We start from the raw sequence: 22,782 nt of genomic DNA, 5'->3' as shown, positions 1-22,782 counted from the left end.
CGGCGGCCCCATGGAAATGTGCCTGGTGGGGAGCCAATGGGGCGCGGCCGGGCCGCGGGCGGCGCTTTCTGCTCTGCCAGCGCGGGCGGCGGCCGCGCGTCCCTCGCCCCTCTCCGCCGTCCCCGCCGCGCGTCCCTCTCGTCCCTCTCCGCCGTCCCCGCCGCGCGTCTCCCGCGTCCCTCTCCGCCTTCCCGCCGCGCAGCATGGCCGGGCTGGGCGGCGGCCTCGCCGCTTTCGGGCGCTGCACGCACGCCGTGGTGCGGGCGCTGCCCGAGTCGCTGTGCCGGCAGGCGCTGCGCAGCGTGCCGGGCCCCGAGGTGGATTTCGCCCGCGCGGAGAGGGAGCATCAGCTGTATGTGGGTGTGCTCCGGGGCAAGCTGGGGCTGCAGGTGTTGGAATTGCCGGCCGACGAGAGCCTCCCCGACTGTGTCTTCGTGGAGGATGTGGCCGTGGTCTGCGAGGAGACGGCGCTGCTGACCCGCCCGGGCGCGCCCAGCCGCCGGAAGGAGGTGAGCTGCGGTGAGCTGCGGAGCGGGCCGGGCCGGGCCGGGAGCGGTGCCTGCGCAGGTGAGCTCGGGACGGCCGCGCCGTCGGGCGTGTCCCCGGGCCCTCCCCAGCCCCCGGCGGGAGCGGCGGAGAGGGGACCGCGCTCGGAGCTGCAGCCCTGCTCGGCGGGAGCGGCCCCGCAGCGGCTCAGCCCGGTACCGGCCGCCGGCAGCCGAGCTCGCTGTGCGGCGGAGCTCCGCTGTGCTGGGCTTACTGGAGAGCGATGCTCTGCTCCTGGAGACAAGTGGATAGAACAGTGTAAACTATGACTCATCCATTCTGGGGCGTGCGGGCTTTCGCTTCGTGTCAACGTGCCCAGTCCGTCCGGCGGGATGGGTCGCTGGCAAGGTTGTGCGGGTTTGTGTCCACGGTGCAGCCTTGCTCAGTCCACAAACCCCTTATTCAGTACACGTTGAACCGGAGCTCAGCCCCAGGCAGTGCATCACTGGTGCCTGTAATAATTGTATGTACTGGCCTGTGCACAAGAGCTGGTGTGTGCTTTGCTGTACTTGGTGTCAGCCTTAATGCCCTTGAACCTGATGTCGCCTTCCTTGTGCAACCGTTGCAAGCCCCCTGCATGTACGGGGGACACAGGCCATCTCACTGGAGAGAGGTGTGGTGGGTGCACACCCACAGCAGCCTTACTTTAGATCTTCTTAGTACTTTCTTAATGTCTTTAGCCCATTCATAAACTAGTTTCATCAGGCAGTGCATTGAAGTGCCACCCAGTTATCTTCTCAATGAGCAGTGACAGCCTGCCTTTCTGTAAGCATCTTTTAATATAATCCTTCTCATGTCTCTTTCAGTTCCCATGTTTGGTACCATAGTGCATTGTGATATCCACAGGCCTGTGCTGTTGTGCCAGTGGGACAGGCCACTAGCTCTAGTACAGCAATAACTCCTTTTGGTTTTGGTGTTTTTACATAGTGCCTTTCTCTTATCAATTGCAAAGTTTTCTTAAATTCTCCCCAACGGTGTAACATCTGAGATACTGCATTCAACTGGTAGACATGCACTTCTTGTGCATAACCATGTGTGTTTACTCTTTGTAACACCCCTGAATGCTCTTTAAGGTGACAACACCAGAGTAAAGTGTTTACCACATGCTACTGTCAGAAGCAGCTGTTTCTTAGCCAGAATCAAAGTGAGTTTTCACTGGTCCTTCCCATGACATGCTGATATGTAGCTCTGTAAGTCCTGCTGCCATTTGTACCATCTCCCCTCGAGGAGGAGGAATTTACGTATTTCCATGAGTGGCTTGTCCAGGCACAGTCACGAACAAGAGGGAGACAGAGCATTCAGGCATAATTTGAATATTATTAATGTTCTTGAATGACAGAGCAATCCTTCCCTTGAGTTTTCTATGAAGTAAAAATGAAAAAAATTGAACAAGTATCCTTTTAAAGTTATAACAATGCATGGCATTGCAGTGTAGTGCTTGTCTGAACATTTAACTGTTTTTTACAACAATTCTTTCTCCTGGTAACATCATTACTGCAGTGTCTTGTGGAAAAGGAGACAAGGTGCTCATTTCTACAGTATGCTACCTGCCTATTCCTGATCCCTCTCCTGTCCAAGGCATCCTCCCCTTCCCAGCATGGTTACTGTCAGTTTTGTTTAGCTAGGGTGTCTGTGTTGAGTAGGTAGTGACCAGGATGTCATATTGCAAACAGTGAAATGGCAAAGGCTTTAGAAAGCAGGAATGCACACATGCCTACACAGAGCTCTGTATGCTGTGGCGGAGGGCTTGGTGTGTGCCTTGGACATCTTGGCAAACATCTATGATAATGTCACTTTCATAGAGCCCCCAGAAAGAGCTGCATGAGAGGCTATTTCCTAGTGTACCCAAAGCCTCTCTGCTCTTATTGCCTCCAGCTTTGGTTCTGGAGGTACCAACCACAGGTGCTCAGGAAGTCCAGGCACCGAGGCATGTGGGCACCCTGTGCTGCAGGAGCCCAGCATCTGCTCCTGACCCTCTTGCTAATCCCAGTGAGTGTCTGTTAGCAGCCTCCCAAGATAATTTTCTGAGGTTTATGTTCAGTCTCTGAATTCCCCATTGAGATAGTTGCTGGAGTCTAGTGGCAAGTGATGTTGCTGCAGGGTCTGTCCTACCATCTGTCCTGTCAAATCTGCCTTTATCAGTGACCTAGATGAGATTGAGGCATCTTTATTGAGCTGTGAGTGGCCCCAAACTGGGGCAAGGGTGAGGAGTGATACCACTGAGGTCTCAGCTGTGCAGAGGATCCTTACCAGGCTGAAGAAAGGGGCTGACCCATGGAGACCTGATGGTTGAAGAGAGACAAGTGCAAAGTGCTTCCCCAGGAAAGGAAGGGTCCTACATCAGTTGGCTGTTACGAAAGTGAACCATGACTGTTGTAGTGCACTGTCACTTGTACTGGTGACAGGGAAAGAGGGTGGATGCAGTCTACGTAAGCACTGGTTTCTCAAACTGCAATCTCTTATTCTTTTTATGTAACATAAGTGCAAACCCATGAATATTTTAGCAGTACAGTTGGCATATGCTTGGCTTAACCCAGTAATGCCTAACTCCTGATCATGCACTCCTGACCTGAGCCTCCCTATAAGGCAGGGCTCAGCTGGACTTGTCTTACTGGTCTCTTAACTGTTAGATGTATTTTTGTCCAGAGCAGGCAGGGGCAGAGGAGGAAGGAAAGGATGAGGGAAACAGGGTGGTAGAGCACCATTTCTGCAAGTAATTAATAGAGAGAGGGTTTGTGTCCAGGAAGCCTGCCAAAGAGGCATGTGGTAGGTTGAACTCTGAAGCTTGATCAGACCACTGAAAATTGAAGAGCACAGGGGATTGCTGAGGTGCATCCCAAACACAACAGCCTGGCTGCATACACAGCTGGAGCAGTGCTGTTTCAGGTGTGTTCAGCCTTCTGATAAACTGTCTGCCAGATGCATGAACTGAGCAGAACTGTCTTGATCTCCTCTGTTTCATGCTACTGAAAACCTGTATTGCAGTATTCAAGAAGGATACAGCTTTACTGACTACACTCCTTATTAAGAAGGCTTGTCACCAGTTATGGTAACACTGTGCAGTAGACAAATTTCTGCAGTAGTTTGTAATAGCATTGATTGAGCTTTCAGGCTTTATAGATATTGCTTATCCCCCCAGCAACACTGGATTCTTTACTGATTGTCTGTCTGGAACAAAACAAAATAAAATCTAGGGTTATGTCTGTTCTTGCTCCAAGTTATTGTAAGGAGAAAAAAAAAGAATTTAATTAAATTTGATCATGTTCAGGCAGTGCTGGGAAAGAGCCCAGTATTTTTTTAGTAAAGTAGAAAAATTAGTCATGCATTTAATGATTTGTTTGCAAGTCAGACTTATTTCAAGGCATTATGATTCTATGTTATAAGCTTCTGAACTTACTTTAAAGTTCATAGTTTCTGTGGATTTTTGATTTGGCAGAAAGGTAAAGGCTTTTGAAGTAAGCCAAAGGTAGATTGCTAATATGTCTAAACTGGTGTTTTGCTTAGCTGTGTGCAGTCACTAGTGCACTTGATGCTTAAGTTGAGTAAGTCCAGTGGAAATGTTGTGATCACTGATCAGATTGCCAGTTCCAGCACCTTTTGTTCCAGCAGTATGCTCTCAATTGTTTATTCCTCTAGTATAAACTCTCAACGTCACTTTCTGCATACAGCAGGGTTAGTTGCTGTGAAGAGCCCTCATCAGCACATTGCTCTTGCTGCCTAAGTTGTCTTAATGTGCTTGGGATAGCACAAAACAGCATTTCCACCATTTCTCTGCTTATGCAGACAGGTGGAAACCCAAAAGCTCAGCAAAATGCACCCACCAGTGACCTGGCCTCTTCTCAGCCGCCAAATAGGGAATGGAGAATTAGTTGGTGCTGGGAAAACTACAGGAGCTGCTGCAGAAGAGCTCACTGTATTTCCTTCCTTGGTTAAGAGGAAACTTCTACCCAAGACTTTTGTTATTCCCTACACCCCCAAGACACACTGGGGACACTTGTGACTGCATTCATGTGGTGTAGGATAGCTGGTCCTTCAGCAGTGAGGGACAGAATGAGCAGTGAAGGTCTGTGTTTGTCAGATCCCTTCCTCTCAACAAGAATTGGAGAAACCGCCTAATTGCTTTTTCAACATCTCTTGGTATCTCTTCCCAAATCGACTTGCTGTGTAGCAGGATTTTGTCAGCAGCCCATCCTGTGCTGGGCCAGGTAACCTGCTCCTCAGTGCTGAGCACCTCAGCTGCCACCCCCTCCCACCCTGTAGAGCCTCTGCATGGCTGAGTAGCTGTGTATGAGCCATAGCTTGCAGCCTACACTGGCCTTTTGCCCCAGCTTCAGCTTACTGCTTGCAGGGATAGTTCTCAGACCAGGAGGTAGAGGTTTCTGAAAAAACCAGAAGGCAAAAAGAGTTTACTAAGTTATTTATGTATTGTATACACTGAGGTAATACAGCATAGCTGCTGCTAAATGCAAGACACTTTTTCCACTCTCTCTCTGTCGGTATAGATGGCCCTGCAGGTTAATGATGTCTGTTTCAAAGTAATAGAAAAGCTGGGTTCAGGAGAAAGATTTAAGGCTCTGCTGGGTCCTGAACTTAATTATGTTATGGGGGTTTTGTTTTACAGCATTCACACGTAAGCCTGTACAATCCTTTAGGTTTGAGAAGACCTTTAAGATTGTAGAGTCCAACTATTAAGCCAGCACTGCTGAGTCCACCACTAAACCATGTCCCTAAGTGTCCCATTTATGTATCCTTCAAATCCTCCTGGGATGGTTATTCCACTATTTCCCTGGGCAGCTCAAAGCTTGACAACCTTTTCAGTGAAGAAATTTTCGCTAGCATCCAATCTAAACCTCCCCTGGTGCAAGTTGAGAGCCTTCCCCCTTGTCCTGTTGCTTCTGATCTGGGAGGTGAGACTAATTCCCACCTCACAACCCCCCTTTCAGGTACTTGTAAAGTGATGAGGTTCCCTCTGAGCCTCCTTTCCTTCAGGCTGAGCCCCCCCAGCTGCTCCTCACAGAACCTGTGCTCCAGACCTTTCCCCAGCTCCACTGACTTTCTCTGGGCTCACTCCAGCCCCTCTATGTCTTTCCTACACAGGATACAGGCCAGGAGAGGCCTTTGGCCTTCTTGGCCACCTGGGCACAGCTGGTTCACGTTTATGTTCAGCTGCTGTCAACCAGCGTCCCCAGGTCCTTCTCCACTGGGCAGCTTTCCAGACTCTCTGTCCCAAGGCTGTTGTGCTGCATGGGGTTCTTGTGACCCAAATGCAGGATCCGGCACTTGGTATTGGTGAACCTCACAGAAGTGTCCTTGGCTCATTGATCCAGCCTGTCCCGATCCCTCTGGAGAGCCTTCCTAGCCCCAGGCAGTTCACTAATGCCTCCCAAGGGATTCTGTCAACCAGTCCTTAAACAGGCCAATTTCTCCAATAATCAAAAATTATTTCATGATTGCTGTTCCTAAGGTGGCTTTCAGCCACCGGATCACTCACCAGTCCTTCTCTGTTCACAGTCACCATATCCAGAGGGACCTAACACATCAGTAACCCTTTGCTGCCACATGGATCTGCATCCCCTGCTTCCACTGAGACAGCAAATGTCTCAGCAGCCTCACTAGCACACCATCCCTCAATCACTGGTGTGCTGCCTCAGGCTTATCTCTAGTTAGCCTGGTTTTTATCTATTTTTCTCTTCAAATCTAGTTTAAAACTCTAGTTAAAACTCTAGGGCTCAATGAGCCCTGCTAACTCCTCTGCAAGGAGAGAGACAAGTGTCTCCAGCAGGCCTACTGTTGTGTAAACCTACCCATTATCAAAACCCAAAAATTCTGCTGGTGACACCAGGCTCAGAGCCAGGTATTGATCTGCTGTCTCTCTCATTTCTTCACTCATCACTCCTGCAGTTACAAAGCTAGAAGGGAATGTTGCTTGTGCTCCCAATCCTTTAACCAATTGTCCCAAGGCTCTGAGGTCTGTTGGTTGCCCTCAGACTTCTTGTTGGGACTTCATTGCTGCACAATGAAAAATCAGTAATGGATAATAATCTGTGGGCTGTATCAGGGGAGGAAGCTTTCTCTTCCATCTTTAACCAGGCTTCTCTAAAAAGGGGATCTGGTCTGCATGGGGGGCCTTCTGTTCCCTTCAGAAGGGAATCTCCTCTCTCATGTCAGTGGCCTGTCTTTTTCTTTTCTCTATGGTGTCAGTTTTGATGCTGAGCACAAGTTGGCTAAACCTCAGTGACACCTCCAAGCTGGATGAACCAAGCAGAGGAGCTCCTGTACCTGGGCACCCCTCCCACAGGGATGCTCAGTACTGCTGGCCAGCACTGGGGGAAGAGCAGGGCTCTCCCTGCAGCCCAGCTCAGGATGCTCACACTGAGCTCTGTCAGTCATGTGTGTGCAGAGCTTAGTGAGGCTGTGGCTTGCTGCTGGGTGGGTACCATTGCTCCCTGGTTGAGCTGGCACTGTCAGGAATCTATCTCCTTTTCACGGAGGATTAGCACTGGCTGGTCACTAGAGAAGCAAGAGATTAAATGTTTTATTACTATTTTAAATAATTCATGGTTCTTTAAACTGTCACACAAGTTATGGCAGTCATTTATGTTTTCACTGACCCCTTTGCACATCCTTATTGTGCTTTACCCTTGATCACCAGACCACCTTGGTGTTCCACCTAGAAAACTTATGATAGAAAGCAAGAGGTTACCAGAGTAACTGCTTAGTACTTAAAACAGCAGGTAAGTAAACATGGGCAAGCACTTCACATGAATGCTGACAAAAATTGGAGATGGCACTACATACCTTTCTACCTTCTTGTTAGAGTGGGTTTTTTAATACCTTTCCCATTCTATACTGAGCCATATATGCATACTCCTTTAGCCTATCTTTTTCATCATGTTCTCTGTCTAACTCTACAATTAGAGTGAAAACATGCAAGATACTGTCAGCATTTTTTCTGTCATTCTGAAGACAGTTTAAGAAGTACCAGCCAAACGTTGGATAAGATGCATACCTGAGTTTTAATGTGGGATTTGGTAGTTCTTTGGGCCTATAATTGGCAAAACCAAATGTAATGATCTTCTACAAAGTTAGTGTCACTTGCAGACTTTCTCCAGGATGATGGGTGATGCCATCATGGGTTACAGAAGGCAGTGAAGTAACTCATATCAGAATCTGCTTCAGTGTTTCCTTTTATCATATCAATAGCTTTAATTTTCAGTGTATTCTGTATTAGTATATAAACTAAATGAAAAGCATGCAGTAGAGGAGGAAAGTTTGTTAAACAGTAGTGAGAAGTTAAAAAAAGCCCACTCATTTAGGCAACATCAGGTAGACCTTTACCAAGAGCCAATGTAATTATCAGTATACATAAGAATGGGTCTTTTAGCCTCCTAAAGCAGACTATTTCAAAAGCCATCTGCTTCACAGTTTAAGTGATGCCTTTTGGTTTGGATAGGTGGTTCTTTGGTCTTAAAGTTCATTGCTGATGTAGCTCTGACCCTACATTAATAAGGCTAACACTTTGAGTGAACTGGTGTGCCATGAATGGTATTTTTTAATTTTCAGTTTTGCTTCTGTGATCCCCTATTTAATGAAAATCTTAGGAAGTAGCTTCTAGTCAGATCAATATAAGTGGACTGTATTCATTATAATTGGTTTCTATCTATAGAACTGTAAAACAATCTTTAAGAACATTCTAGGAACAACTTGGGTTTCGTGCTTTTCTAGTAGAAGCCATATTTAGACCTTGTTATTGAATTCTGATGTCAAGATTCTCAGAAATATCCCAGTTGCTGACTAGAAGATTAAAAAAAGTCAGAACCCAAATTAAATGCCAGTATTTTAATCTCTTCTGGACACTCTATTATTGTGCAAGCCTTATGTCAGCTTCTGTACTTTGTTAATCACTGTTCCTTTAGCTGTGATAAATAGCCCTTGGTGAGCTTATGGTTCAGTGCAAATACTAAGTGGTTAAAGGTTCCAAATAACCATGAGCATTTCCACCAAGTAAAAAGATCCTTTGCTGCTGCTCTGACTTATACATATGGCTTGAAGCTACCCTGTGCCCCCCAACAAGGACCTTCTGCTTGGACTTTCAAATTGAACCTAAATAGTTGGATGTTTTATAGTTTTTTGTTTGTGTATTTTGGTGGGGTTTGTTTGTTTGTTTGTTTTGTTTTGTTTTTGGTTTTTTTTTTTGTAACTGCCTTACTTAAAAGCATTGCAAAAACTAGTTTACCACAGTCACTTCTGGAATTTTTGTTTTAAGATTCAAAGGTGGGTTCATAACATCCCCAGTGTAGTCTGCCTGATTGGTTGTGCACTTAAACTTCTTGTCTCCCATCATCCCTCTTGGTGAGGTGACTGGAGCATGCAACTCTTCAGCAAGCCTGGCTGATCTTAGCACAGATATTTTTCATTAAAATAAACACATGCAGACTTTAATTGCTATCACTGTTTCTGGTTATTTCGAAGTGATTCTGGAGCAGGTGCTCTGCCTCTGCTGCAGGCTCAGCATGACTCTGCTGAGGATGCTGTGGGAAGTGACTGTATAGCAAGTTCAGTATTTCATGCTGAATATTTAGTGAATATAAGTATTCATGCTGAATACTTAGCAGCTCAGTCTGGGAAAGCAGTGTCTGTGCTTGTGTTCAACAGTTTTCAGAGGATTTCTTGTCTTTGTCAAAAATTTCCTACTAAATAGTGCTGGATCAAAAATGTAGATCTGGTCATTAAGTGCTGACCTGAAACGAAAGTTATATATATAAAACAGTCTTCATTAATCATAAGTTACACACACACATCTGTGTAGAAGTCACTGTTAATGGCAGGTGTGCCAAACAAGTTGTGAATACAGAAAATATGTTCCTACTGTCAGTAATTATTGATCATTCATCCCTTTGAAAAATAATTCTGCTTTTTTTTTTAATTTATTGTAGAAGCATATCCCTAATCAAGTTTATGGTGTAAGAGAGCTTCATGTTTGATGTCAGTTCTGGTAGTCACAGTTGTAGGGTGAAGATAAATGATGTACCCAGAGCATCAGGTGACAATATCTTTTATTGCTGCCCCTTTTATAGCAGTATTAGGAGTTCATCTTCCAGAAAAAGAAAAAAGTGAAATGTTTTATGGCTGAGATGTGCCTGAGTCAGGTCTTGCATTCATCCAAGGCCAGTGATCACCTATACCACTCTAAGGTGCTGCTTTTCTGTCTCAGAGTCAATATTAAAACCACACAAGCAGATAAAAATCAGCTTGTTCAAGACTTGCAGAACTCATTTTCATGTCAATAGAGATTCAGTATTTGGCATCATCTTTAAAAAACGATTGTGATAATTTGTTTCTGGAGGGTTCATTATGTATGTTAACAGTAAAGGATCTGGCTATCCACGCCTGTCCCCGGCTGCCAACTGAAGTTCTCTGGCAAGATGAAATCATCTATCTCAGCTTAGACCCAGCTGGCCACTGAAGCAAACCAAAACAAAACTGCTACATAATTGGACACTGTTGACAGTATCGTGATTGATTTTGCATTTCTCTTTGCTTTTTCTGAGGCTTTTAATGTCAGAGCTGTCAGGAAGCTGAATCCTGTATCTCAGAAAGGGTGATGTTGCAGGATAAGAATCCTGCTTGTGCAAATGTCTCTGCATTTCAGTGTGGTTGATGTCCTTTGAGCTGCAGGCCAGCAGCCATGGAGATGGTCATCTCCATGCAAACCCAGGCTAGAAAGACAAGTGTTTTAGTGATAGAGCTAGTTTTTGGCCTGCTCTCAGAAATACAAGCTAGGTTTTAAAGAATAATTTAAATGTTTAGTGGTAAACTGTAGACCATGCCTCTGTGTAGAAGTAGAGACATTTAGCAGCCCTCTAGAAGTTAATTTTGCAAACAGTAAACTTTGGAGCATTTCACCTACCCAAGTACTGAGCGTACCTGTGATCACTGTGCTTAAAATAGTGCAAGTGATGAATCTCACGTTCTTCCAACATTTTACAGAGGAAAGGTGGCATGGCTATTGCTAGTCACTGGTATTCACTGAAGTTTAGTACACTTGTTCATGCCTTTGAACCAGCTAAAAGACTCTAATGGAAATACTTGTGCCTGTGCTAGCAAGAGCTGGAGTGAGCAGTGCTCTTGAGAAGCAAAAATGAACTGATAGAAACAACAGATAGTGATGGAGGATGATATTAATGGAATGCATGTATTTTCCAGTAGAAAGGTCTCATTGGGGTCTTCTGCAAGGTTTGCCAGGTTTTTTGCAAGGTGGTTTTGGGTGACTCCTGTAGCCACATGTATTCAGAAACTTCTAACTATGGTGATTTCTTGGAGTAGAGGGTGTTACAGAAGAAGGCAGTGCAGGGTTCTCATAACCCTTTTCCACATTCCTTCTGGCTGCAGCAGCTTGAAATGTGTGCAGAGTAAGCTGGTTTTAGTGTAGGTTTCCAAAAGAAATCAGGCAGACACTACTCTGGTGTTGGCCTTACTGATATTTGTCTAATAATTCTCGATCCCTTTGATGTGAACTGGTTGCAAGGAAGGAAACTGAAAGGTAGCCCCACCACCACCAATGCAGGAGAAGTCAAGGCAGAAGTCAGTGTAGGAGAGGCACACTGTCAGAGAAAGGGGTGGGGAGTGACCTGACTGCATGGGGGAGAGCCCTTGTCAACACTTTTGTGTCATACAGGATGTCACATGTTCGCTAATGCTGGCAAGTCCAACTGTGAAAATCTAATCCATACAAAATGGAGCTTATGCACTGCTGTACAGAAATCTCTTATTTTTATGACCCCTTAAAGCAAATGTTTCTGTTAAACTTTATCTTATTCTGGAATGTGATCTTATTGTCACACAATAAACCAACCAGCCTGCCTTGGTCAGAGAGCTCTGGCTTAGGACAGTTCCTTCTAGATGAGCACTGTATACCTCCAGTATTGCTGAAAGGCCATTTTCTTGACTTGGCTCAAACTGATTATTCATCTGGGCCTGAATGCTGTGTGAGGTTCTGGTTACCCATTTTGGAAATGTAGAATAAGCAGAAAAGGTGTGTGGATGGATGAGAAGACCTTGTTGTAGTGTAGGACTGTTCCTGGATGAAGCGACACTAATTAGATAAATGCCTTCAGCTCAAAGTTATTTTGAGTAGGGGAGGGGAGAAATAGGAGTGTTCTACAATATCTCAAATGGTACAGAGTAAATGAACTGGGACTGACACTATGAAAATGACATCCAGAGAAATACCCGGGCAGCAGATTCCAGCAGAAGGAAGTACTTTGTCATGCAGCACACAACTGAACTGTCAGAGTCATTGCCAGGATGTTGGGGCGTGGGGGGGGGCAAAAGTACAGCTGGTTGTCAACTATGAAAGAGAGGTCCATCAATAGCTGTTTTAACTCTTTGATCCAGATGCAATAGCTGGCTTTGGAAATATGTGCATTGCCTCTTACAATAAGCTGGGGAAAATATACTGGAGACAGCAGCACTCTGTACTTGTTCCGCGTCATTCTTTCCTTAAGCTGCCAGTACTGGCCGCTGTTGGAGGCAGGCTGCTGGGATATACAGGTCTCTGTGACCCACTTAAGCTGTTCATGTATTATGAATAAGCTGTAATACTGATAGCTGTTTAGCAGACTCATAATGAGTCGCTTGCTGTGATCCTGAAGGTCATGAGTTGCTCCAAGCACTGCCTGTTTGGGAGGCAGATGCCCTGTCTTGACCTTGCACAGATCTTGCTGGTGTTTTCCTCCCACCTGGCAAGGGAAAACTTGTGTTCAGGCTTAATCAGGGTGTCCAGTGGCATAAGATGGGCCATCACTAGCACTGGCAATGGGTGGTTTGTGGTCAGATGTTGATTTATTTTTTCTTCCCTGCCTCAGGATATCCATCCTAGAAAAGATACTAGGAAATGCAATGATTCCACCATAAAGACAGTCAGAGATATTTTATGTCAGCAGTATAAAAGAATTCTGCAGCCCCCTCCCTCCCTTAGCAAGTCAGATTAAGTAAAAGAAACAGTGCACACTTTGTAAAGCAGAGATTTCTCATTGGGAAATGTTGTTTCTAGCTTTTCCACATCAGCTGTGAAAACATACTGCCATCCAAGCTTTGCAAAATGATTCTTAGAAAGGCCTAGCAGTGAATGTTTGGCAAATAGAGGTTTAATATATTGAGAGTCAGGCTTAAAGGCTTAATGTTATGGAAGAGAGTGTCCTAGAAGAGCCTTTGCAGAAAGCTACCAGGGGAGAACAGTCTCCTGTGCACTTCAGGGTCTATTTTGTTGTGGGACAGCTGATGTGAGCTGATAATCTGCCAATTTGTGCTGTGGAAATGATCAACAGGTTTTTCCTGAATAGCATGTTATAGATTAAATGAGCCTGAAAACACCAGCATTGGTAATAGGAAATAAGTATTTATTTTCTGAGTGCAAGGAGCCATTTGGAAAAGGTGCCACTCTCTTCTGACCTTATGCTCTGACTTCACAGATAACCCAATCACAAAATATTTTAGACTAGACCTGCTGGTCTTTTTATGCCTGCAAATGGCAGTAACAGAGCTGTTTCTAGGTGGGTTTGATGAATGGCAGGCTGCCAGGAGTGGCATCCATCTTGTATCTGAGATAATGCCATGAGCAGCCTGTAAGCCATTTCTGACAGGAGAGCATCAAACCAGCTGTGCATTGTGCAGGGCTGACTGCAGAGATTTTGCAGGAGCAGGACTAGAGCTGGCGTGGCCAGGGTTGGATGGTGAGCATTTTTCTGTGTTTCCAGTGTCTTCACAGACATCAGCCCATTGTGCTGAAGCCTGGTATAGACCAGTGACATCAGTGATGCCCTAATCAAACTGAGGTCATGACAGCCTTGGTCCTGGAGGTGTTACAGGGCAGAGAAGATGGACTCTTGTGTTGCATCTCTGCTTTGGTACCTGTCACTTGGCTTCAGTAACCCACCCAATGGTTTTGCCTGACCCAGTAGCTGGAGCTGTGGCTCCCCTGCAGCCCACATTGCTGTGGCTCTGTGTACTGCCCATTCAGGTTGACTGGGGAGTAGCAAAAGTAAATGCAGGGAAGGTGAAACAAAGAAAGTTGACTGTTATCCAAGCTCTGAACTAAGGCAGCGGTGTTTGTGGCACTGATGGGAAAATACTCCCATGACCGTCCCCTCTGCTAGCTGCAAGCATGTCCTGTCTCTCCTGGGGCTTAGTGTTTCATGGCCTGACTTTGATATTTCCTGAGCATGACTTTATCCTTCTCATTTCTCCATCCTTAGGGGAACTTTGGCACAGATGTCAGCAGCCACCAGAAACCGCCAAAAGCTTTTGTGCAGTGAAAACGTGCTCTGTCCATGCTTCATCTTAAGGACTAAAGACACTGCTTATAATTCTGCACCAGGCTTCTCTGAATTTAACCTAGTTTCCACTTTGCTTAGTTTCCTTACCCTCTATACAAGACTGTTGCACACAAACCAGAAGCCTAATGGGAGACTTCTAAAGGTCTGCCAGTCCTCTAACATACAGCAGTAGTCCTAAAATTAGGAGATGGGTTTGTGTTTTTCTGAATGGAATGTAAACCAAGGGCTGCTAATAATACAGTGTGTAAGGTCAGATTTACAGCGTGTATTCAGATTTATGTAAACCCTGAAACTGTGTCTAAAAATAGTGTATTGTTTTGCATTCTTGAAAGCAGGTTCACCACTAACCTACATATGCCACAAAGTGCTATGCTGGTCACCAACTGGACTTCTCAGGAGTTGTATGAAAAATACTGAAAACCCATTTTGATTTTATTAGTCCTACAAAATACACATGGACAGTCATGTTAAATATCATAACACTTGTAATGAGCTGCAGCTGTGGTTCTAGTAGGAGGCACAGGGTATGGAAATCATCCTGGAGAGGTGTCCATCAGAGAAGTGCAAGCACTGATTGCCTGATCTGGAGTAGGAAGGAGTATGGGGCAGCTGGATGTAGATTTAGCAAATGCTTTCAGACCAGAAGGAGGGAAAGACTAAAACCAGGCAATTGGTGTGTATTCTATATGTTATGTTAGGTTTCAAGAGAAGGGACTTCTTCTTTTAACTGTAAAGCTTGTGCTTATGACGCAAGTGTTTAAGTAGATGGGGCTCAATCCTGTAAGGTGCCCGTAATTAATGTAGAGCTTGTAATCAGTCTTACTAGTTTAAAGCACTTAAACTCCTTCCTCCCTTGTGTCTGCTTACTTATCATCTCTCTAAGCTGGTCTGATGGTCATGTTTTTCACTGCTGGAAAGTCTGGGGTAGTGCAGTGTTTGAGATGTGGCTGTAGCTTTAAAGTGTTTCTTACCCTTAAGTATTGACTAGGCAATTTTGGGCTGCAGTGTGGTGCCTGTGAAAGCTTGTGGTTAACAGCACAATTGAACTCACATCCATAGTAATCTTAAATAGAGCATGTAGCAATGTGAAATATATCCTGCAATTAGTTTTAAGAACAAGCTAAATCCACTTGGGAGTGTAGATCTTTAAAGAACACATAATCTTTGCCCCTTGCTTTTTGCATTCTCTCCAGGGCTGGGAAAGCTGTCACGTCATTGTTGATACATCAAGCATCTGACATGTCTCCTATATGTGTTGACTGCTCTAGTAATAAGATTTTCTGTAGGTTTGCCCCTTTATACCTGATAGAAAATGGATACACTCATTTAGCTTTTGGGGAAGGTACTCCCAGAGGAGATGAGGAGGTGACTGCTGTCAAAATCAGCTTTCCTTGTCTTGCATACCCTGTCTGGTGCAAGGCAGTAACAGACACAGCATAAGTGATAACTCCTGTTGATGAGATCATCAACACAATGGATTTAAAGTGTTTTAATATGCCTGAATAACAGCTCACACCGTGGTGGTACGTGTCCCATGGCCAGAGCCCTGAGTGGTAAGTACAGGCTCAGCACCTCTGAAAGTCAGGCTCTTTACTCCTGAGCCCTGTGCAGGATTTATAGCCCAAACCAGCTATAAAATTTCATATTGGGAAGTTTGGGGCTCTGTTTCTAAACTCATCCAAAAAAGATATGAGTTTTCTATATGCTAGGAGTGGTATTTTCACTTTTCAAAAAAAGTGCTCTTGTCCCCACTTTCCCTGTTTTTGTTACTGTAAGAAAGCTAAGCATGAGGCAGAAGAGCATGCAATCACATGCTGGAGGTTGGAAAGGTGTTTGAAAGTATCTTGACTGTTGCTTGTATCAGCACAGTCTGTAGGAAGCTGCATTTTCAGTGAAAAACTAGAAGAATGTCTGAGGATCACCCCTCTTGAAAGGTGCCAGGACCTTCCACACTTTCCATTGTAGTCTTTACTTCATGCCAGTGGCATGGGCATACATCCAGACTCTATCTCCTACAAGGCGAGACCTGGGATGAGAAGAAGGTATTTGTTTGAGTGCATCTGTATGTGACCCGAATTCTGAATGTTCAGCAAGGTTTTTTTCCCAAGCTGATCTGTCAGTGGGAATTATATTGGTCCAGCAGTGATACGTTGAAAAATGTTCTCTGAAGTACAGGTGTGAACTGTAGCAGCCTACAAGTGTCTGAAATATTTTGTGTGAGACATTAGTCACACTGAGGAATGGCCTTGTCCAGCTGTAGTGCAGGCTTGCATGGTAATTCAATAGAAGAGCCCAGAAAATATGGAAACTCTGGCTGCCTTAGTTCATCATGAGCAGCACTTTGCGGAACATGCATGACAGATCTGTAGGTCTTGCCTGAGGCTCCTATGCAGTTTTCCCCAGCTAGGTCATCTTTATTGAAATGCTTACTGGAAGTATCCCAGGGCTCGTGGAAAACCTAATTCAGTGTACTTGGAGGGTCAGTCATTTGTTCTTTCCATAGTATTTGCTTCTCTGGAGCAAACTGCTCTCCCGCCCTACTGTGGTGGTGTCCCAAGCTGTTTTCTGGGAAGCAAATTTTTTGGTCATACCTTCAGCACTGTAGTTTCCAAATTCAGTTAATCTCAGTGGAAGCAGTCTTTGAGCATGGAAGCCAACCAGACACCCACGGCAGCATAGGGAAGAGCTATTTTAAAATCCTAAAAATTAAAAAATGTTTTTTTTCACTTGCATTCCTGGGTCTTGGCCTGAACAAGGAGTAGAGGTGCCAGAATACTGCGAGAGTGTCTGTTGTTGCAGTATGTCTGGCTGAACCAGAAGCAGGAAATTCTTGTGAGAGTCTGTCTCATCAGATTGCCAGCCAGCTCTGAGCCTTGCTGGTTGTGAGTGTGAGTTGGTGAGGTGGGAATGTGGTTGAGAGAAATATTTGAAGGCAGGTAAAATGGTTCATTGGAAGTGATAGCACAGTATGTGTGTGCAGCATGGTGGTGGTTTTCAACATAAAAACAAGAAGTGAATACATGAAGCAAACTTGCATCACCCTCCTTCTTCCAGTGGAGGAGGAAATAGGGAAAACTCTTGTATGGGTTGAGTGCTTCTCTGCCAGAACTGGTCTGCCTCTGTGCTCTGCCTTTGGGTCTCCCTCTGGCTTGAAGGGGGCCAAATCCAACCCTCTGGCTCATAACTTCCTCCTTAAAACTTGCAGGTCAGGAATTTTTTCTTACCCTAGGCTAGACTCTGCTCTAAAACTTTCCATGTTGTTGTGTGCAGAGCTGCCTTGGCAGGAGCAGGGATGCAGGCACTGCAGTAAGAGTCCCAGAGTTTAAACCCCCTGACCAGCAGAATTATTCCACCTTGGCTCCATTTCAAGACTATTGAAAAGACTGTAGCCAGTGTGTGCTGCCGATTTCAACATTACTGCTCCTGGTGGAGCTGTAACAGTGGGAGACTTTAAAGAAAAAAGACATAATGGAAACTGATTGGAAAAGTGAAGAAAGTCTTGGGCTAGAATAAAGCATTGCTTAAGAAAAGGCAGGAGGGTGGGTAAGGTGAGCCCTTAAAAGGCATGTATCCGATCACAGCAGGGCAGGAAATAGCTTTAGGAGAATTTTTTCTTAGGTCCATTCATAACCTGGTTTGTACCTCATTAACTTTCTGTTAGTGCTTTTTTTCTTCTGAAATCCAGGGTAGCTTATTTCCACTGAAGTCAATGTGAAGAGTCATTCAGCACCGAGCACATGGATCCTTTTGTGCAAATTAAACAAGAGAAGCTCCCAGTGTTGCTTTCATGCTAAAGGGATGAGAAGCACATTGAGGATGTGCTGATGATGCGTGCTTTATTTATTCCGTTTCCGTGCAGCTACAATAAGCTTCCCAGAGGTGCCTTTTCCAGGGTGCTTGCACCATTTTTCTGTAATTTGCTGGATGATCAAGTGACAACCCCTGTGAAAACAGTTGCACTCTTGCCTGTGGTCGCATTAAGCCTGTTAGATTGTTAGAACCTCCTGGTTTATGAAGGAATTGCCATAAAAGCTGCATGGCTTAAAGTGATAAAAAAGTGTCCAAGAGCTTAAACACTGTCAGCCATTCCCTGCTTACCTAACAAATGCTGGATTTATGAACTGTTGATCTGCAGTGCTAAAATTGGATTCCAGGTAGCTGAAACTGTGCTTCATTATATCCTTCAAGAAAGACAGCTGGGGTTTTGTCTTGCTGATGAAGCCTAATTTGAATGACTTTCCTCATCAAGCCCATTTAATTAAAGATTCATTACATTCTGTGTAGTGTAACAGTGAAACACAGAATTGTCCTCTGGGCTGCCAGCTGCCAAAAAAGGAGGGATTAACTGTAGCTAAGATAGGGTGAGAAGTTGTGGGATTAAAATGCAGCCATATGCAGGTTTGAAGCTGGGGCAGAATGGGAGGGATAGTGAAGTGTCACTGTGTGTGTGTCTGGGGCCCTGGAGAGAGGGTTAGGTGTGATCCATGGGATGTACTTTCCCTGCCTGTGCATAAAGGGTAGACCCCTCACTGTCTGCTGCTTTCTAAGAAGGTTAATTGTATACAAATTGGAGAGAATGGACTCCAGCAGCCTTTTGCAAAACCTGTATGGTTTGCAACCCAGAAGATGGACCATGGAAATCTGTAAAATGATGCTCTAAGTTTGCAACAGGAGCAGTGGTTGTACATCAAACTCCTTGGCTTAGTTTTTTCCCTGTATCGCAACTGTATTTGTGAATGGGGAAAAGAATGGTTTGTCTACTAGCTGTTCAGCAACAAACACTTCCAAAAACACTGAAAACATTTTGTGATGGGATCCTTAGTGGTGGTGGGCTCTGCACTGGGAAATGCTTCATACAGTTCCCCTGGATGGGGCAGTGGCGCCACTGGAGCATCCATACATCCTAAGTTGTAGATCCATCTGCTGCCCCAAGACAGCAATGAACAGTTATGTCTTGTTTGGCAGCAGAGGGGCATGGGTTAGGGATTTTTCTTTGCTTGAAAAAGAAGATTGCACGGGTCTTAATTATATTTGAAAAGAGGAACAAGTAACTTGGATAAGAACATTTTGCTATAAATCTCATGAGCTTGTAAAAGGCTGCAATTAAAAAGCTTGTTTGTACTCTTTCTGAAGTGCCTGTTCATCTTGCTTGCTCTGATCAAGAGGGAAAATCTTATATTAACAAACAAACCATCAGAAAGTCTACCATTGCTGGTGGGAGCTGCCATTCAGTAAGGAGCCCACTAAAAACCAACACTTACTTCTTCTGATCCCAATTCTTTCTGTCTGTTGAAGTTTTTTGTTTAATTGAATAGCCTTCCACATTCAGAGCAACAAAATAGTGGGCACAGGTTCTTCTCTAACATGAGCTTTATGGCTCTCACTTGGTTCCTTAGCACCTTTGAAGGTGCTTTGGTTCTCTGCCTGCAGAAGCCACTAGTTGGTGGCCAGGCTTTCCCCTCCAGCTCTCCTTAAGCAGAGCTGAGCACCTGTAGCTTCCCTTGACTGAGTCAGCAGGGCAGGGATGTACCATTTTCTATCTATCCTCCCAAAATAATGAGCTCAGAGGAATCATTAATTTCTGTAAGAGCACTTGAAAGCTGTTGTTTTATGTGCCAAGTGTTTGTTGATGTGACACTGGAGTTCAGCTGCAATTGGGAATGGAGAGACACGGTTGTATTTTGGTTCTGTAATCTGAGCCTTCCACAGCCAGTTTCTCTGGCTGAGCTGAGGGTGTTCACAGTTTCTTCAGGGGCCTTAGGATCTCTTGGATTCTGGTAGGTGACAGTGTGCAGGGAGCTCCATGTTACTTTTAATGCTGTAACAGTATTTGGGGTCTGATTTGGTGTAGCACACGCCCCCAGTAATTTGGATTAGAGGGTAGAGCAAGAGCTTGTCCAAAGACCAGCACCACTGTTTTTTTCAGGGAAGGATCATGTTGCATTTCATAACCAACACTGAAAGTCCTGTGTTGGAAAGCTTAATCTGTCATACATTTTTTCTTAATTTTATTTTTAACCAGATGAATGGAAACTACCGGTGTCCCAGGCACAAGTGCTGCTCCAGGTACCACTCCATGGAAGAGTGGGCAGTTGGAAAATTACATATCTGAAACTTTTCAGAGCATGATCTGAATATAGAGATTTCAGCTAGAGGTAAAGGAAACACAGAAATAGTGTTTTTATGTTGAAAGCTCTGGCATAGTACAGTGACAATGACATGTGCATTTCTGCTGGCATAGGGTTATATCAGTTGTGCTCTGTCTTGGGCAGTTTCTTATAGACTGTCTGTTGTATGCAATGGGAGCTTGCTGTTCCAGGTAATATTGAAAATTATGTGACATCTCATGGCTTGTGAAAGTTCACTTATCATTCCCACCCCCATCTGAAAGGATCTCATAGGTATAGATGTATGTGTAGAAGTACATATGTATATATAGCATATGTCATTATATATATGTGGGGCTCTTTTCATTTCATGACACTGCAGAGGTTCTTTCCTGCAAGGAACTGCTCATACATGCTAATGTCTGCTGAGAATTAAGCCTGTCTTTGAGAAATATTTTTGCTCTTGATCATAGGCAGGTCTTAAACCTGGGACTCAAAGGTAGGAATAGGAGTGTGCTAAATGATGACTGTAGCTAATTCTCAGAAATAGTATGGTGTTCTTTCTGCCCACCTTTCTCTTTCATCCTTCTCCTTGACTCTATTCCAGGACATCTTGTGGAAAAAGGAAAAGTCGTTTCCGTTAGAACTGGCTGTTTTTCTTCTTTCCATAGATGCTTTTCTACCCCTCTACTCTCAAGTTAAATGGAAAAACAAAGTATGCAGTATTTCTGCTGCAGAGTTAAATATTGATGAAGATTAAGATGCATTAAAAGACTGAGGAAATTCATGGCTCAGGAATAAAAATAAGCAAAACTCAGAAAATTGAAAAAATGTTCAAGTGTATGAATAGCTCTTTATCTTTCTACCTTCCAGCATTACTTCCAATAAAATGTTTCAGCATCTTGATGCAAACATTCCAGTTTCACTGAGCTGGGGACAAGAAAGTGCTGTACAGTAACAGTTATGGGGGGAAAATGTTCTGTGCTGTGTTGGTCTTGGACTTCCTCAGAGTATTTTTGTTCCAGATGTTAAACTGCTGTTTTTTTCAGAAGCCTTGTTAAGTTGCCAGAACATTAGGTTTTTTTTGAAGGATTTTCCGAACCCCAGCTGATTATCACAACACACAAGAATCCAAACTTGGGCTTGGCTTTGCTGTGCTGCAGCAGCTGCAGAAAATCTGTGCGAAGGTGCAGGTTTACAGCGCCATCATGGAATGCCCTTATAGGGTAAAACAGGGAGTGAGGGAATTCTGCTCTGCTGCCTCGTACAACGCAGGATTTACGTCAGCCATTGAGTAACACCAAGTTCCCCAAAGCACAAATACCCTCACACAGCAAAGCTCCCAAAAGAGCTACAGCAGAGCAACTCAGGCATTGAAGAAATGATATCCCATCTGCCTCCATCCAGGCAAAGAATGATAGTCTGCTCGTAGCAGAGGCAAAATCAGTCCCCGGTGTATTTTGTTTCTAGCTATAACAGCACTTTTTCTAGCTGACAGGAAGTGATGGTGCTGGTAGTCCATGGCACAGACCACGCATTGCTGCTCCACTGAAGTCAAAATGCCACCTGTGACTCCCTGACCAAGGCACCTGTGCCCCAGCTCCCCCTGGCCCTCTTGCTCACATTCTTTTAGCCCTTTGATCTAATCCTTATGGAAATGGATGAGAAAATCTCCTAAGCTGTTTTGTCTAGTGAGTATTGTCAATAGGAAACTTCTCTTTACAAAGGCAATTAATGGATAAGCACCTTCTACTTTGCTTCTCTCCTTACCTGCCTAATTTTTGTTTTTTGCATCTACAGAAACTCTCAGCTATGGTATTTTTGCATTTGATATGTCTTCCCAAAGCTTACAGTACCTCCCCTGCTGCCTTCATTTTGCTTTAAAGAATTATCAGCCTATATGAGCAGAAACCTGTGAATATCCTAGTATTAAAGACGGCATGGAGCTCAATGTGTTCAAATTCTTTTCCCTAACCACAGTCCTCTTTTTAGAGGTGAATTCTGCCAACCAACTTGGGTGACACATTCTACTGTGCCAAAGAAAGCTACTTACTTAGCCAAGCATATCTGCTGTACCTGGAAAAGGGCTGCTCGAGGCTGCCGGAACAAGGCTTCTGCCTTCTCCAGGACAGATCCCCAGTCTGCTGGTGGCTGGGGCAACACTGGGCTGCCAGGGCACATTGCCCAAGTGGTGAACAGGTTTAGCACCCGGCAGCGTTTCGCTGTCTTGGGTCTGTGCCTGGTCTGTGAGGACCATGGCTTGCTTTCCCGGGAGCGACGTGGGGTCACAGCACTCGTGTGGTGCCTGGGATGGAGATATTGGTGGGGCTCCCACTGAATGGCACCAGGTTGTCCCCTGCCTCAAGAGAGAACCACAGAACAAGGCCTACTGAAAAAACTGGCAGAGAAAAGTGGCTAAGTCTGTATTTTGAAATGGGGTTTTGTTTGGTGGGTGCCAAGAGAGTGGCAGCTTGAGGCAGTTAAAGTAGGAAGATAACAGTGTCAGCTCTCTTCTGCTGTCAGTATCGATGTCTCAAGGAAGGGATGATGAAAAATAGGGTCCAAAATATGAGATATGAGCAGATGCAATGAGTAAATCGCCATAAAACAGACTGGAAAGCTTTTCAGATCACCAGTGCTGAAGTTTGTGACAGAGATCCTAAGGACCCTTTGCTGTAATGGCATTAAGATGAGACTGGGATGCTAGGGGAGGGCTGTCCCCATCTCCTGGGACCAGGCACTGTTACTCACAGGGGGTTTCACTCTGGTGTCTGGTGTGCCATAGGAAAAGC

The 22,782-nt window shown here is 44.8% G+C and overlaps 1 protein-coding gene across 1 annotated transcript in view; it reads left to right on the top strand.

The window, feature by feature from the left end:
- Positions 1-169: 169 nt before the first annotated feature.
- The window catches only part of DDAH1 (dimethylarginine dimethylaminohydrolase 1), a 57,453-nt gene continuing 34,840 nt past the window's right edge, over positions 170-22,782 (top strand). Inside the window, exon 1 of the mRNA XM_053950873.1 lies at positions 170-509. Within this exon, the coding sequence (XP_053806848.1) occupies positions 204-509 (306 nt within the window). The 5' untranslated portion in view covers positions 170-203. The remainder of the gene's footprint in view (positions 510-22,782) is intronic.

Source organism: Vidua chalybeata, chromosome 9 (assembly GCF_026979565.1).
Source record: "Vidua chalybeata isolate OUT-0048 chromosome 9, bVidCha1 merged haplotype, whole genome shotgun sequence".
Lineage (NCBI taxonomy): Eukaryota > Metazoa > Chordata > Aves > Passeriformes > Viduidae > Vidua > Vidua chalybeata.
The sequence above is the reverse complement of the archived record's forward strand: the minus strand, read 5'-3'. Positions and strand labels throughout refer to the sequence as shown.